Below are 17,797 nucleotides of genomic sequence, written 5' to 3'. Positions count from 1 at the left end.
ATATGCAGTTACTAGAAGTAGTGAGTGGTTTCCTTTAGGCAGACTATCATTTGTTTGTCTGCCTCAGGTTTTTTTTTTTCTGTGTCTTTCTGGACCATCTGACTTAGCAGAGTAGGAGTACTGGAGTAAATGAATAGTGTCTGTGACTAAGCATAGCTTTCCCTGGGTTTACTCGTGGTATTTGGTCTAAAAATTCAAACGTCCTTCAAATCTTGTTTGATAAAAGATGGCTTGTATAAAAGCCAACAAGAGGAAGCTTTTCATTGATTTCAGTGATGCATCATGATGGTTCTCCTAGCACTTACTGCACTACACTAAGCAGACTAATCATTCCACCTCGGTTCCAGCTTCCAGCCTGCAAGTGGCATTCTGCATACCCTCTTTCCCCTCTTGCCTCCATTTACCTGTAAGGGTAAGAATGTACTGTCATCTAAAATAAGCTTTCTTGTCGAGTGAGATGCTGAGAGGAGGAGTGTCCAGGCAAATTTCACAAAGGCACGTAACAGCAACAAAAAAATCTTGAGCTGGTGATGCTGTGGAAAAACAGTGACTTTGTGCAATCAGCTGGTCCCTGAATTAGAAGTTGAAGCAAATTAGTAGTTGTCCGAGCCACTTTCTAGTACTCTTTGCCAATACATATGGGCATCATTTAAATGGTTTGAATAGAAAATTCAAAATCTTGTGGCATAGGAACTTATTTAAAGAAATCTGACTAAATGGTCAGAACTTTCAGAAAATACTTGAATTGTAGATTAAACCAGGCCATCCCTGTGTCCCAGAAAATAAGAGGATCAGAGGAAGGGGGGAAAAGTGAAGGTTTACATCAACATATTAGAAAGTAACCAATCATCATGGCCCTAAAACATTTTTGCTAGGATGCATGTATGTACTTTACATGTAGAAAAGCTTGTTTATGGCTCTTTCTTATTGGTTCTTAGACTTCTGCAGATTTAATATTGATTAAAAAGCATAATGACCTGTGATTGTTTGGCAAAGTAAACCAGTTCACTCTTGGGAATCATGGAAGCTTACAGACAGTCTGGCTGCTGGTACTTGGTAATATATTAAGAGTTGTTAATATGGAGTACCACATTTTTTTGTGTGTCTACTGCTGAAACGGATTTTGGGATTGTTAGCTTTGTTTTTACTTTTCAGGAAACTTGAGAGTTCAAGCTTTGCTTTCTTGTACTGGTTTTCACTAATACAGTTTAATTCAAACTGAGAAATCTGGCAAACAGGAAATTCATAGGTATAGAGAGGAAATTACTTTCTACTGTATAGATACTTTGTATGATATGAATTTTTCTGTTGTATTTTATTTGGAATGGAATAATCTGGTCATCTGAATGTCTCATGAAACAGGTAGAAATCGCACATGTGATTTTGTTTTCCTACCTGTTCAGGGAAAATATAGTACAATGTGGGATTAAAGAGAATCTTGAGCCTTAAAGTTAGGGCAAAACTACCTTGTAATTTGTACAGCAGAGAAATATATCCCAGATGGCATCATTCTTTAAAAAAATCACATCTATGTTTTTGTGTATTAAAAAATAAAAAAGTAATGTGGCCTGTCTTGTGATTTTATTTTTTTTTGGTGTCTAATTCTGATTTGTTTTTTAGATGAAAATAACTGATTGTGAATCACTTGATGAAAATTCGTTGTACTTTCCTTTTGAGACCTGGGTTCAAATGTAACTTTTATCACAAGTGAAACTAAGTCTTATAATCTAGTTTCCTTTGTAGCTAAGTCATTTAACTTGGCATTGCTGGTGTTTTAAGAATGCCAAGTTAAAAATATATTAGATTATGTTGTTTGAAGTGAATGCGTCCAGTGTGAGTCATACTGTACCTGACTTCTGTTCCCTCGTTTTACTAAGTACTAAATTTTTCACTCTCTAAAATGAGACTTTAACTGCAGTGATGTTTGTTCCTAGAAATAATGGTTTTAGATAGGCTTTTATGTATTTAGTTATTTAGTAAAGCACTTAAAAGGTTCCTTTGTTTTATTAGGAGTCCACATCTCCAGTTGTTTCACCACAGCAATCCCCACCAACCTCTCCACATACATGGAGGAAGCACAACCGCCATCCCAGCGGAGGGAATAATGAACGACCTCTTGCTGGACCTGGGCCTTTTTGGGCTCCATTTAGTGAAGCACAACCAGGTATAAACTTCTTCTGTTCTGCTTCAGCTGTAACCCAAAGTTGTGGAATTCTTAAATAACTATATTAAATAAGCTTAGGGAAGTTTATCTTTGTGTTTTCCAATCCTGGAAACTTTCTTGCAGATTCAAATGTTCACGTTGATGGCAGCACTGTGGAATCTGTGGTCTTGCACGTGGTGGATCTGCTTCTTAGTGGGGTATTGGAAATGCTTAGAGTTTGGGGGGAGGGAAAGAGAGTATGAAGGTTTCCCAGTGGAATGTTTTCTGATACAAAACTGACATCATATTGAAATTGTGCAGGGACTGTTAGTATACCCAAAAACGTGGGAAGCTCAAGGGAAAGCAGCAGATAATGTATTGTTTGTTTGAATTATGTTTCTGGTAGATTAGAATTGTCAGAAGAACTAATTCTCTTTAAGAGTTTTTTTTTTTTAGCTTTCCTGAAAGTTTATGTAAACAGAACTGAAGCTACTGTGTCTCCAGTCTGTTGAGGTAGAACCACTTGTTTCAGTACAGCTTTTCATCCTTTGTTGTTGGAGATCACTGTATTTGGATTTAAAAAGCTTTCCCCTTTAACTCATACTTCAAAAAGTTCTATTTTCTTTTCTGATATCTGATAGACAATAAATATGAGAACAGTGGAGCAATTCTAATTCAGGTTCTGGTTTTGATCATACTGATAAATAGTATGTTGCATTTTGTAGTCTGTAGATTCAGATTAAACTGTTTGGTTGGTTTATTTCAGTTGTGATATTCTAAAATTGATCTGTTACCTTTTTAATTTGTCGTCCGGTAGATAGAAACGTTCTAAAATTGATCTGTTACCTTTTTAATTTATTGTCGTCTGGTAGATAGAAACATCCATGGAGGACCAGGGAATCTGTTGTTAGAATTGGTTGGATAAGGAAATAAAACTTATTTTAGAAGTGAAGTGGTTTGTAGGCAGGGGTTTATGCCAATGTCCTGGACATTGTTTGCTGGTAAGTGACAGTAAATTTAGAATAAAAAAATATATATTAGTAGTCTGTTCATTGCATATGTAATCACTTCTAAGGGTTCAGTCCAGGTATTGTAATCTCACAGCAGTCAAGTTCTTGACTTTTTTTCTTGCATAGTTTGGTTGATTTGCTTTTCATGCAAGCTGAAATACAAGTTTGTCTGGTAAATGATTTCTAACTTGTGACGTTATTCTAAATTGCGAAGTCAGGGATTCCGGGAAAGTATGTGAACTATTCTTACTGTTGAGGAGTTCAATATTGTCCTCTTAACATGGTATTAGAACTCTATTTTAATATTTCAGTTTGGCAGTGCTTTCCATGGGCTGTCTAGTGGATAATTTTTTTCAGTAGTTGTCTGAAAATATTCTGAACTAGCTCAATATTAATTGATTTTATATTCCACACTGAAACACATTCATAGTGTGTTTAAAGTAATTTGGAGATACTGTTATAGAAGGTTTGTCTGTTCTGCCAATGCTAAGATTAGAGTGGGGTTTTTATATATTAGTTTAACAAAAATTGTCATCCTGAATCACTGTGGGTGATTCTTTGGCACTGCAGGTGATTAATTATTCCTTTGAATTTCAGCTGGTTTAGACAGTTCATCATTCTTTTTTCCTATCTTGAGCCTACTTTTTAAGGATAGCATTTTGTAGAAGAATGTTCTGCTGACGTTTAGGTAGAACCAGACAGACTGTTGACTATTTTTCTTAAAATCAGCTTTGTAAGCTTGTCTTGGTTCCAGTGCAAGATGTTATTGAGAAATCAGGTAACTTGCAAGTATGTGATATTATTTCAGTAGGGGTTTAAGGCAGGACTACATCATTTCACTTGTGATCCAAGAAAAATAAGAACCCAGGTCTCTCTGCTTGTATTTCACATCATGTGAAATATTGCTTCAACTGAAAGCATGGAACCTAAAGTATGAAAATGTTTCTGATAGGTCTAATAATAAACAGCATGTTGCCTTAAACCAGAAGGACAAAAATCAACATTTTTTTTTTGTTTTGAGAAAGGTATGTTTAAAAAAGATGATTCTGACTTATGTATAGGACTCTCTATTGCATCAACATACTCCCACCGTGAACAAAATTAAATAGTGTTTTCTGTGTCAACTTGGGCTGCAGAATAATTATTAGATAATGACTCAATAGCAGTTTTTAAAAATATTTTACACTTTGTCTTGTATCAGAAGTCTTAAGCATAACTTAAAGCTGTAGTTCAATTTCTTGAGGAAGAAAACCTGTTTTCATCTCAACAGAGCAAAAGAATTTATTTTTTACAATTTTTTTCTTTTGCAACTGTGTTAGTAATTCAGTTAGGATAGTGTTAGTGATGCTTCATAAGCAGCTGGACTCTGAGGGACTGTCAACACTAGGTCAGTCTTACACATATGCTTACACATATGAAATCAGAATCCAAGGTTTGTTACCATCTTTCTTCAAGCCTTTTTACAAAGCCCCAAAAGGTGTGCATATATTTTACTTTAATATCAGGAATTTAAAGTTCAGTGACAGACATTGATCACCTGTGCAGAATGACGTTTATAGTTCCTTCAGGTCTCATCCTTAAATGTCAGAGTCAATTCTATTAAAACCTGAGTCTCTCACGTCTTCTGTGTGTCTTTGATTTAACAGTTTAAGATAAATCTGTTAAAAAATCATATTATGTCTGAGTTCTGGCTTGCATCTCTGGATCAGTCTTCATAGAATAGTGCAGTGGATGACCAAACCTCTTGTAGGAAACAGATTTGTATATGAGATGAGAGCTTTCTGTTCCTATAGTTACAAGAGAGAAAGAAAAAAATACTTCATACTTTTACCTTTTCAGCTCATTTTGCACCACAGCTTCAGCTGCCGGAAGGATGCTGACTGTGACAAAGTTGGGAGAAAGAATCCCTTCCCCACTTCAAATGATAGTTGAGTAGCATGTCAGAATAGGGGCTAGAAATTGTCTTTTACTACCTTGTAATCTGTTTGAACTGGAAGCAAAGCAGACTATTTACGTTGGTAGTATCCAAATAATGATTTCAAACTGGTAAAAAATCTGAGGTATTCTGTTCAGTCATAGGACCTCTGTTAGATTTCTTTAGCTTTACATCAAAGTTGTGTTTTGATGTCTGAGAACTTGCAGCCGTAAGCTGCACTTATTTCTTGTCCTCATTGGGAGAGATTTTGCTGCAGCTCATGAAATCAAGAGCCAGAAAACTTGATGGACAGAAATGGAACATGTTTACTGTACTAACAGTTCCCTTGCATCTTTAGAGTCCTGAGGTATTTACTCTGCTTGCAGTGGACTGAATAGTCCTTTGTCTCCTAGTCACTGCTTCAGTAACTGTTGACAATTGCCTTATTACATGTTAAAAATTATTTTTTACCTGGATGTGATTATTAAGGGAGGAAAGAGCTCTACAGCATTGTCTTATTGCTAAAATTGTACTTACCTTCTGATTTTGTTTCATCACATATTGGTGGTAAGGTGAGCTCTTGCTAGTTTTTTTAAGTTAGTTGAAAGTTTACCTCTCTGTAAGTAAACCCACATTTGTACAGTTATTGAAAAGTACAAGCTTAAATATTATCTAGATAGACAATTTCTTACACTTAAATTTGTAGCTTAAAGTGAGGACTTAACTTTTATCCCAAAGGAAACTAGATAGTTTTCCACAAGTTATCAGTGTGTTGGCAAGATATTCAGGCAGGCTGGAGGAGAAGGATATAGAGCAGCCACAGGAATTCAAGTTATATCTTCATACTAAAGATAGTGCATTAGACTTCACCAGCTGATAATTGGTCTGAGGTCTATGGCCATATAAATTGCTGTTAATGGTGTTCTCATTGATGAAAATGCACAGAGACCACTGGAGGTTGTTTCTTCATTGGGTTGCAAATCATAAAATAAAAATACACTGATTGTTCCAAGTCTTCTCTGTGACCTAGTTTTGTTCTACCTTTCCTTTTACCTCAGCGTTCCCAGTCTGGTTTTGTAGTTTGAGAAGAAAGTGAGTGGTGACTATCTCTAGTTTAAATGTCAATTAGATGCAGTTCTAATGATTGGGAATTAAGTTGCTGGCTGGTGGCAGCCCATGAGTATGTGTGGAGCTCCAGGTGTCCACAGTTACTAGTAAAGTAATTGTTCTTCAGTGTTCTTCAGCCTTCTCACTGCACGTCCTAAAATGTTGCATCACAGAGTGAGTGACAGGAACAGTGAAGCACTGAATCATCCCAAGTTTATTCTTCTTGGGATGATTTAAACAGAAAGGAAATGGTTCTCATAGTACTTGTGAAATATTCTGAAGGTGGGACAGTTTGGTGCTACTGGCACCTCCATCACTGCCAAAGTACTGCTTTGGAAGAGGCGCTGTGCTACGGGGGGTACAAATTGAGCTGCACCAAGACAACTTGTTGGGTAAAGTCAAAGCAGAGTAAATATATATAAAGTTAGTGTAATAATGTCGGTGTCTGAGGGGCAGAGAAGGGGAGAGCCATTGTATCAAAAGTCAAATATGAGTGTGCCATGCCCATAGGAGAGAGGGGAAGGACTTGTCTGAATCTTACTCTCTGTGGTCCTGTCCCAAGGGAGACAGAGCTTTTCAGTGTTTCAGAGTTAGGGCAGCTCCTGATGAATAGTCCCAAGGTAAAAAGTGTTGTCAAACACATGGCTTTTATTATCGATTTTGGATAAAGTCACTAGAAGCTCCAGGCCACATCAGGGGCTTCCAGAAGTGGAGGCGTATTTAGGAACAAAGGAGTAGTTAGTAGTGGCTTTTTATCCTAGTAAAGCTAACTTTGAAAACAAACAAACAAAAAACCCTGACAAATTTAAAAAAAAAACCAAACAACAAAACAAATAAACAAAAACCACAAAATGAAACAAAAATCAAACCAGCAAAAAACCCCACCAAACAACAAACCCCTAAAACCCCTTGGTGGTATTATCATATTTTGATGAAATTCAGAAATAATGTAACTTTTCAATTTTGTATATTTGACCTTAGTGCTCCTTCAGAAAATCTCCCCTTGGAAATATCAATTTTTATTCTGTATAACTCAAGATTAAATGTGTTGTGCACAATTACAGCTATTGTATGTAGCAGAAGAGCAAAGATAAAGCAGTCATAAGCATTTCTTTCATTACCTTCTCCTATGAAAAAGGTCGTTTATGGAATTAGAGAGTACTTGCATGTTGGAAGATACTATATAGCAATTTGTATGCTAACAATGTTACTGTTCCTTTAGATGTTAGCCCTCTGTGTGCCTCACTGATTCTCACACTACCTTCACTGCAGATTGTGTACTCGTAGTGTCATCAGTCTCCACGAACCTGAAACTGTTGATATTTGTCAGCTTAATAAATAGTTTGCTTAAATATAAGTGGACTTCTGATAGGGATGGTATTTAGTCTACAATACTTGTGTTTCATTGCTTCGATTTAGGTCTTAGTGGTAGGATTAAAATGATGATGTTAATGTCATCTTTCTTGTTTGTGGATTGCGTGGAGGGCTTGGAGAAACTCAGAAGTTGTTGACCTGCCTTTTAAAAGGAAATCTGCTTCTACATAGGAGGCAGAAATTCCTATCTAAGTATGATTTTATTTAATGTATTTCAAGAGAAAGCATTTAGTTGAGCAAGAAGAGTAGATTAAAGTCATCAGTCACAGCTGCTGTTTAGATTTAAGGAGTTCAGCGTTTCTTTCAGAAGTCAAAGAGGAGAATGGAGTTATTCTTCTAAACTTGTTCTAGATGGTTTGTTTTCCTCTGATCTGAATTCCTTAAATTTTTAATTTACAAGTGCAGTTGAAGAGAATTTTGAGGACTTTGTACATAGAGCAGTGGGTGGCCAAATCTTTCTATAATTGCTTCATTGTTATTTTAATATTAAGACATTGAACATCAGCAGTACTTCAGAAGTAGATTGTGACAAGGGACTGGGTGAATCTCAATTACTGTGTTCCAGATAGTTAAAACACTGCAGATGTCAGCACTCTATACAGATGTGTTTTATTATTCTTGGCCTGTTTTTAAGCAACTGAGTTAAGTTAGTCTAGAAATAATTTAGAAAAAAAAATTATCTGTGCCAAAAAGCCTGATTTGTAAGAGGAGTTTCCAAGGCTTTGTTCTTTGAATGGCAAACTAAAACCTAAAAAAGAAAAAAGTTTAATAATACAGTTGCATACTAATATTGTATGCCACTTTTAAATTTGTCCATACAAGTGTTGCTCAGTGCAGTTAAGTGAAAATGTGGAGTATTAATTAACTCATTCAAAACATATTAAATGGGTAAAACCCAATATACACTTTATACATGTTGCAATCAGCTTGTTCCTCACTTCTCTTTAGTACAGATTTAAGCTGACCTAAGGTAAAAACCTACAGGAGTGAGTTGTCAGGAGGTGAGCTTTGTCAACTTGGTGCAATTTGGTTTTCATTTTCTTCACTGTTCTACAAGTGTGTATCTCCCTGACAGGAGCGTGTGTTTCAGGATTATTTTGGTTTTGAGGGCTTTCCATATCCATAGTTCTTACTCAGTTTTCAAGGTTGTCTTTTGAAAAGGAAATGTTTCTTCTACTTTCAGGCTCATCTACTTCTAGTGATCCCATATGGTCTGGCCATTCACCACCACCCCATCAAGAAAATTGGGTCAGTTTTGCAGATACCCCACCAACCAGTGCTCTTTTAGCCATGCATCCTGCTTCTGTCCAGGTGTGACACTTTATTGGTATTTGATTTGCTTCATTCAGATTGATGTTGCGATCCTTTCTTTTATTTTTTAAATATAATTTTCATTGCCAATGTTTACTGTGTATCTGTGCTGTAGTGTGTTCAGTGCTATTTACCCAACAGATACTTGTTTCATTGAGTTGATTTCATTTGAAATGATTAACTGAAAGCTACTAATTTTAAAAAATGTCAAAAATTATGGCTTTAAAACATGTGTTTAGCTTTTTTGCATTTTGTTGTACCTTTTTTTTCCTGCTTACATATCTGCAGTCATTCCTATCCATATGTATCAGTGTGCAAAAATCCCCTGCCATTATCCTGTAGATGCAATCTGCTGATAGTTTCCTGCAGTTGTTAAACTACTGTGAGATTTAACTATGCTTTATTTTTTGAAGGCAAGAAGTTGAGAATTCATAGAAGCATTTTAGGTAGATAATACTGAGGAAAAATATTTCATTTCAGGACCAGACAACAGTACGAACTGTAGCATCAGCTACAACAGCAAATGAAATTCGTAGGCAATCAAGTAGTTATGATGACCCCTGGAAAATAACTGATGAACAAAGGCAGTATTATGTTAATCAGTTTAAAACCATTCAACCTGATCTAAATGGATTTATACCAGGTAAGTTACTCTTTAAAAAAATATAATTGTGGGTGCAGCAGTTCTGTTACAAAGACTTTGTTGTGTGCTGAGGTTTGCATACCATTTTGAAGGAAGTTCTAAATTTTACTGATAATGGTCTAGTTAAACTCCAGTGTAATTCAAGAAAGGGCTTGAAACCAATTTGCCTTTTTCCTTCTTTTAACCCCAGTAGTGTCACTGATAATGGTCTAGTTAAACTCCAGTGTAATCCAAGAAAGGACTTGAAACCAATTTGCCTTTTTCCTTTAACCCCAGTAGTGTCATTTTTCCCAAAACTTTTGCTAAATAGCTCATCTTCTTTACTATAGCTCTAAGTCTTATGATTTAACTTGCTTTAAATATGAAAAATTGTTATTGTAATTTTTCAGGATCTGCAGCTAAAGAATTTTTCACTAAGTCAAAACTACCTATTCTTGAACTTTCTCATATTTGGTAAGTGTTAATGTGTCTTTATTTGGGATAATTATTTGGAAAGATGACAGCTCTCTAGCAGTCGTCTAATAATCTGTTTACTAGAAAGTGCTATTAAGAGAAATTTCACTAGTACTCTAATATGTTCAGTCCTACTCATATTTATGCCAATATTACTTTAGTGGGCTTCAGTGGGTCACAGCTGGCACAATTTGGAAGGCATTTTGAGCTTTTGAGGAATTTTGAAACACTTCAGAGTGAGAAGCAATTTGAGGTTTTTATTGTTGAAGATACATTTACATTCCAATAATTCCTTATCTGTATTTACTTATTTGAATCTTAGTTTAAATCAAATGTACAGATGCAAATGTTCTCAAATGCTGTATTTACTTATTTGAATCTTAGTTTAAATGTACAGATGCAAATGTTCTCAAATGTACTTACTGGAACTTGGTGACAAATTTAGCTTTGACTTGGTGCAAAGCTTGTTTTTCTTTGGATTCTGGAATTTGTTCTGCATCATTGCATGCTGTCATTAAATGACTCACTTTGGCAGATTTGATATTTCTTTCAGTGTAATGATTTCTACTTCAGGTATTTTCCCATTTGAAATAAATCACCTTGCCTCAGCATTATCGTTTCTTGAGTAGACTTTGCCAAAAATCTGAGGCCAAATGTATTGTGTAGTGCTGTCTTAAATGAATTAAAAACCTGGAGAGATAAAAGTAGGTTTAAATGGTCTTTAAGCTCTAAGAAATGGCATTAATGAAGGCTCATCTTTGAAGAGTAAAGCATGGACTGCTAATATAAAGTGTTTAAAAGGGTGAAATGGAGTATAAACTGCATTTTTTTTGATTTTCCAAGTAGAAGTATGTATTTTGGAAATAAAATAATTTGAAGAAATTTTATTTATACTAAGTTTTCCTTCCTAGGGAGCTGTCAGATTTTGATAAAGATGGTGCACTGACGTTGGATGAGTTTTGTGCTGCATTTCATCTGGTAGTTGCTAGGAAAAATGGGTATGACTTGCCAGAAAAGTTACCTGAAAGTTTAATGCCCAAACTGATTGATTTGGAAGACTCAACGGGTAAGACCATGCTTCAACATAAATTTTGCTATTTTCAAATCATGGTGTAGTTGTTAAAGTATACCAGCAGATATTTAAAGGTTTCTGTAACACATTAGTCAGTAAAGCACTGTGGAATTTTTAGAACTGTAGTACTTGTTTCTGTGCAGGAAGAGTTATCTGGGAAGAGTACACATATTGACCATTGCATTTGGAAATGCTGCCTGTGTCCTTTAAAGGTTAAGGAAAACAAAATTGCCACGGTATGGATTTTATTCATGATCACTTGTTGTGTTCAAAATTCCCAATCCAGCTATACTTCAAACTTGCTTTCAAATGAATATGCTTCCTGTTCACCCTCATGTCTGAAAATATGATGTAAGTTTCTAAGTCTTGAAGGTTCTTAGAAAATATTCCCAGATTCAATGCTAGAGGTAGGACTGTGTAGTGTAAAAGTAGTAGTCCTTTACCTTTGAATGCTCCCAGATAAACCATTGAATGTATGAGTTCTGCTTGTTAATGTGTACCAAAACCTCAGTCCCAGAACTGAAAAGCAAACTACTGTTCCATGTAAAGTGGTGCTTAAAACCAGCATGTTTGTGGCCATCTTCCGAAAAGCAAACTACTGTTCCATGTAAAGTGGCGCTTAAAAACAGCGTGTTTGTGGCCATCTTCCTTTTTTTTATTTAGAACAGATAAACAAATCTGAATGTTTAAAAACTGCTTTAGATTACTACTTAACAATCAGTCTTTGCTTGGAAAGTCAGGTTATGCTGTGGGTGCACAGCTGCTATGATTTCCTAGAATTTTATTTCTTTTTACTAAATACTTCAAAGGGGATCTCTTCATACTGTGTTTGTAGGATGTCAAAGACTTTTATCTGGCAATTATTGACGAGTTCTTCAGCTAGATACTGTGGCTCTTACTACCTCGGCTTTAATTATTAAAGCATTTTCTGTGGGAGTATCTTGGCTCCTCAGAGAACCTTTCCAACTGAAGTGTTTTCAGTATGAGTAAACACGTACCTGATCTTCTACTGCCTTTATTGGTAGTAGATTTCAAGGCTTTTATTGTTTAGATGAGGTTGTCTGGAAACTTTATAAATTAGACATTAAACCAAAAAGTATCACGTGTCTATTTATTACTCTTATCTTACAGGCGATTTTGTTAATATCAAATATTAACTTATTTTCATGGGGTACAAAGTGGTCCTTAAATTTGAAGAAAAGCTACTTATAAAAGTAGTAAAAAAATGGGGTTTGTATCATTTTTTTCTTAATTTGGGCCACTAGTATTGGAAATAGCTTGTCTTTTATAGCATCTAACACAAATTATCACCGAAGCTTGTATGTTGAATAAAAGACCTTAGGAGGAGTTATTGATGTGATTTTACTTGCAGTTACAATAATCCAGTTCACCAATATACATTTACTATTTTAGTCTAAATTAAGTTATTCATAGCTAGTATGCGCAGACTAATATGCATGACAACTTAAAGACTGACAATCAGCCCAGAAAGATCAACCAGTTTAAATTCTGTAATATTTTTTTCTTTTTGGTTCCCATAAAAGCTGTATTTAATAAAGCTTGCTTCCTGCAGCCTGCTCAGAAATAGAAACTGAAAAATACGGCACCAGAGTATCTTTTTGAGTGCACTTTTTTTATGAGATACAACTTCATTTGTAAAGAGATTGTTAGTCATCTCCTGCTGACTGAAGCCTCAGGGTGAATAACGTACTTTCAAAGTGTTCAAGGTGAATTACTTGAATGTCTTTTTTTAAACCAGTGTGCAAGATGAGAAACTTAGTTCAAAAGTGTTGACAGTACTCTTATTAACTCTGTCCTTTTGTTAGAAATTTTCCCTTTGGTCTTCCATGCTTCTGCTCTGGGCTTGGAACTTGCTGTCTCTTTCCATTTTGATTTTTGAACTGGTGGCCAGCAGATAAGGGTGCAGGGAGCCCCCTGATACTTCTCTGTGTCTCCATCAGACGGAGGGAAGAGCTCTCATGGTCTGCTCTGGCAGCCTCTTCCTCATCAGCCCCTGTAAATCTATTATGTGACCAACTGAGGTCTCCCAAACCTGTTAATGTGTTGGTCTTGTCCTACATCTGATTTCATGACCAGGGATTTGTATTTCTCTCACATGACATAGACCTATTGTATAATAAAGCATTCATAGAGTTGGTCGTTTTTCTGGTAGAGCACTACACCTCTACAGAAAAAAAGTTAAATGAGGTGCTAAAGTCTTTCTGCTGACTCAGGAGAGAAATGTTTTAAGTTCTTAGAATCATGTGGTAAATCTACAATACAATTAATTGAATGACCTCAGTATTTTTAATTGGGTCGTACACTTCAAAGAATTATTTGGATTGCAGCAGTTCCAGTTATGATTTAACGCTGTGTTGTGGTATTTGTAGATAGATAATGTCAGCTCTTCAGGATGAGCAAGATCTGTCTGCGTAAGAGTGACTGTAGAAGACAACCGCAGTGAATGAAAATGGGAGCATGAAGTCATGCAGTTGTACAGATACTTTTCTAAGTGTTTATAGATTTATTTTATGAATTGAATGCTCTTGATAGCATCTGCATTCTGCATTTGGCAGAATTTTGTCTGCAATTGAAAAGAGTACTAATCTCACTTCCTGTTATGTAAATAAATGTAAATATTTTCCTTTAAACTAGATTTTTATCTCCATTAAAGCTCCCAACCCTTTACGAAACTTGAAGCAAGTTTTTTTTCCTTTTCTGTGAAATTGTTTTTTTGTTTGGGCTGCTGCAGCAATGCCATTTCTTTGTAGGAAAAAGAATCCGCCATGCTGTGTGCTTTACACAACTTAATTACCTGAACTCTGAAGTCTTCCATAGGTGCCTTCTGCACGTTTTGTGTAGATACTTGCAAAATTCCTTGAATTACAGGTATCTGCGTGGTCTGTCCACAGCAGTTCTCAGCCTTATCCTTTGACCTTGTGTTTAACACTAGTAGTTACTTCAGTTATGGAGTGTTCCACTGCTGAAATGAGAATTGAGTGTGTGTTTAACACATTAAAAAATTTTAATCCATATTACACTTCAGAGCAATCGATACACAATATGCATTCCCAAAATGTTACCACAGGCATATTTTGAACTTAGTATATTATTTTGTGTACTATGACCACAGTATGTCATCTTGACTGCTTGGTGCCATCGTTCCGTCTGTAAGTATCAGCTTGATGTAGATTATTTTTTATTGCCAGTTGCTTTTTGCCTGAAGCGGGTATTGGATACAGTTTCTATCTGGAACAACTTGTAAAGCCATTTTCCCTAAAGGATGGTAGTGCAAGATGCTAGGTGCCGAGCACAATTTTGGGAACATCAAGTCTCAACCTGATATCTGACTATTTACAGGAAGCTTAAAGGACATTTGAAAATTTGATGAGATTTTTGTTTTCTGTGTGTGGCTTTTTTCATGTCAGTAGCACCTCAGTTGCCCCGGCCTCAAGATGGGACAATTAATTTCTGGACTTCAGTGTTTTGGTTGTTCTTTTTCAACTGTGCCTCTTGCTGGCCCCAGCACCACTTTGGAGACAATAATGGCTTGTTCCCAGTTTTTAAAGGTGCAGTTGGTCACCATTGGCTATTCAGATGTTTCCAGTTCAATTTGACACTGGATTTGTTAGGAATTTCTTCTGAATTGAGGACAGCAGACAGAATATTAAGCTGGCGTAGCAGAAGAGCAGGCTGCAGAGCCTGAAACCAGTCCTTTATATAAATTTTAATCAATTTTTGGTACAGTGTGTCACACACTCTTGTGGCAGTCATCTGGAATTAAACTTCTATCAAGTAGTCCTTTTAAATGGTAATTTAATTAAGCCATCTTTTCTCTTGTGCAATATTCTGTCTTGTTCAGGGTTTTAATTCTGCAAACATCTTGTTAAAATGTCCAGCTACTTATCAGTCACTCGCTCAACTCTTCCTGTTACATTACACAGTTGTAATCTGAACTTCAGCTTTTTGAGGCATTCAGTGCATTGCTTTAGCTTGCATTGTTATATTGTAAAATAGAAGACACAATAAGTAGGATTTTACTGTGTTATGCAGAAGGCTTAATCTGCTGTTTGGATTTACTTCACCCAATTCTCTAATAGTTTGAACAAAACAAAAATAAGCCTGCTGCATCATGAAAATGTGTACAGTGCTGAAGGAGGGATGTTTCTGCAAGACACTGTACTTGCTGAAAGCTCAGAGGAAACTGAAATAACAGTAAGAATGTGGAGTTGCAACGTTGACAGTTGCTCTACGTGTTCAATTTGCAAAATGCAATCAATGGAAACACAATTGTTTTAGTGAGGAGGCTTAAAACTTAAAATATTTTCTGGACAATAATCTAAAGGAATGGTTTTCTTCATCTGTTTTCATATTTCTGGGGTGTGTTTGCATCAATAATACTGCTTTTGCTTTAACCTTTCATATAAGGAGGTATTCTCTAAGATAAATTTCTCAGTGCTGGATTTGGTGTAATAAACATTAGTGTGAAGCCATTTTCTCATAATGTAAGAAAGAATTATTTATTTCTTCATGACATCTAAAATTCTTTTCTAAATCTAAAAATGCTTTTTAAAAGCCAAAATACAGGGGGTGGTACAGAGTAATCTTCGTAGTCCAAATTTCAGGAAGATCCTCAAAATAAGAGTAGCTGTCTGATAAGTAGTATATTTGAATTGAATGTGGATTTTTTGTCTGCTGTGAAGTGTTTCCTTGGAAGAGCAGAAACCAAAAACATACTTTGCATTTTCCATGAGATGTGAGCAGCTCTTCTGAGAACGGAATGCAATTTGTGATTGTGGTTTATAGTGATTCCTGTCATTTCAGAAGTTGGGGAACAGACTGGCGAGGTAGGTTACTCCAGCTCTCCAGCAGAAGCACCTCCAAGCAAGTCTCCATCAATGCCATCCCTAAACCAGACCTGGCCAGAACTGAATCAGAGCAGTGAGGTCAGCACTTTTGAGTTATTTCATTGCCAGTCATTAACTAAATTGTGTGTGAATCGGTAAATCATCATATGTGGACTGTTGATTGCAAACTGTGAAAGTGTTATCAGTACAATAGACACAGGAAAGTTCTACATGTGTTAAATTGTAAAAAAGGTAATGTTTTCCATCTGATTTTTCTGTCTCATTGTGAGAGAAGCTACATTTTACATTTTTGCTGTTATGTACTTATGCTTTATCCTCCTTTACCATACACATGTGCTATATAAGCAGTCTTAGACAGTAAAGCTATGTTTTGTTAGAATTTGAAACTGAAGTTACCAAACAAGATTTATTTATTTTTTTTTTTCACAAATGCCCATTGTTTAAAAAGCCTGTAAGAGGTTGATTCCTGGAGTTTTTTCTTGTTGCTCTGTTGTAACACTTTTGCCTTTGACTTAGAATAAACCAATGTTTTATTCTAAGAGCTACCTCAGAGATTCAAATGAGTTCCTGATGGTAACCATACTACAAAGATGATGTAGGCTTATTTGTCATTTGGGGAGGGGGGAGGGAAGGGAAAAAGTATTGAAATTATTTTTTGAAAGCTCTTTCCACTTAATCTGAGACTCTCAAAAAGAACCTAAAACTTGTTTTAATGTCTAAGGTAGTTCTGTCAGTAGCTGAGTGTTATCTGCTTTTCGTGTTGAAAGAGCTTTTTGTTGCTTGCTTCTTTCTTCGTTAGACTTCAAGTGAATAGGAGATTGGTAGTAAAAGATTTAGACAAACCAAAGGAGAGTCAGTATGAAACAGAAAATAAGCAAATTTTTAGGATTACAGTTAGGAGCAGAGGAAGCTTTTTTTTTCCTCTTAGGTGGAAGGACTTTGAAGTCTGCTGTTCCTCTTAAGGGCCAATGCTGGCCTTACAGCGTTGTCGTTAACAAATAAAAAATGTTGGAAATGATTTATTAATTCTTAGTTGTTCTGTTTCAAAGAGTGACTCTTAGACTGTTAGTAAAAAGCTATGCTTTAGGAGGGAGGAGACCAGATAATCAGTGGTTGATAACAAGCTATAAACATCTGCAACTGTATTGAAATTTGCATTGATACATTCCCTCATGTTTGCAATGAAGATTTAATTATCTAATAATCTGGTAAATTGCATCATAACTGAACAGATTCCTTCAGGGTCCAGGGCAACAGTGTCCAGCAATTGAATAAAGTAGTTGCACTGATGGAACAAAGTTAATGACAATTCTCTGTGGGTCAAAAGCTTGTAAAACTGACTTTGTCCATTCAGATAGACAATGTGGTATTTTTTTTCTGAAAATCTAAAACTTTAAAAGGTTTGGAAAAGTTCTTACACTAAATATACTACCAGATACTAACTATACTAAAATGAGTTAAACAGTTATTAAATGTTAGGAGTCTGTGTTCTAACACAAAGGAATTTGTTATCTTTCAGCTATATTGCTTGCTTCTTGCTCCTCAGCATTTTCTTCTCAGCATGAGTCAGGTCAAAGTCCTCAAGGTTTTAATGCCATGAAAAAAATTCTGTATTACTGAAGGCACCAGTCTAACTGAACCTCTTAAAACGGTCATCAACAAATGAATTGCTTGAAAAAGTTTTGCATCTTTGGATCATCTTCCTTTCCAAGCAGATTCATCCCCATTAGTTTCAAAACTGTTGGTTACACTGTTCGTTATAGTTCATAGTTGAATTTTAGGCTTCAGTTGTTGGGCTCGGTTACTGTGAGCTCACAAGATCTGGACCAAGATCTCAATCTCAAACTTCAGAATAAAGGAACCATGACAGTTCACCTAGCTCTGGATACTACATGCTTCAC

The 17,797-nt window shown here is 35.9% G+C and overlaps 1 protein-coding gene across 7 annotated transcripts in view; it reads left to right on the top strand.

Annotated features, from left to right (window-relative positions):
• The window catches only part of REPS1 (RALBP1 associated Eps domain containing 1), a 64,457-nt gene that overhangs the window by 30,630 nt on the left and 16,030 nt on the right, over window positions 1-17,797 (top strand). For 3 of the 7 annotated variants that reach the window (XM_014939563.1, XM_014939562.1, XM_014939568.1), the window contains exons 4-9: window positions 2,011-2,164; window positions 8,733-8,860; window positions 9,341-9,503; window positions 9,893-9,956; window positions 10,868-11,022; window positions 15,835-15,974. In XM_014939563.1, the coding sequence (XP_014795049.1) occupies window positions 2,011-2,164; window positions 8,733-8,860; window positions 9,341-9,503; window positions 9,893-9,956; window positions 10,868-11,022; window positions 15,835-15,974 (804 nt within the window). The remainder of the gene's footprint in view (window positions 1-2,010; window positions 2,165-8,732; window positions 8,861-9,340; window positions 9,504-9,892; window positions 9,957-10,867; window positions 11,023-15,834; window positions 15,975-17,797) is intronic. The other 4 variants (XM_014939569.1, XM_014939565.1, XM_014939564.1 and 1 more) reach the window with 2 other exon arrangements.

Source organism: Calidris pugnax, unplaced genomic scaffold (assembly GCF_001431845.1).
Source record: "Calidris pugnax isolate Ruff unplaced genomic scaffold, ASM143184v1 scaffold57, whole genome shotgun sequence".
Taxonomy (NCBI): Eukaryota; Metazoa; Chordata; class Aves; order Charadriiformes; family Scolopacidae; genus Calidris; species Calidris pugnax.
Note: the sequence above shows the minus strand (reverse complement) of the source record. Positions and strands in the feature narration are given on the sequence as shown.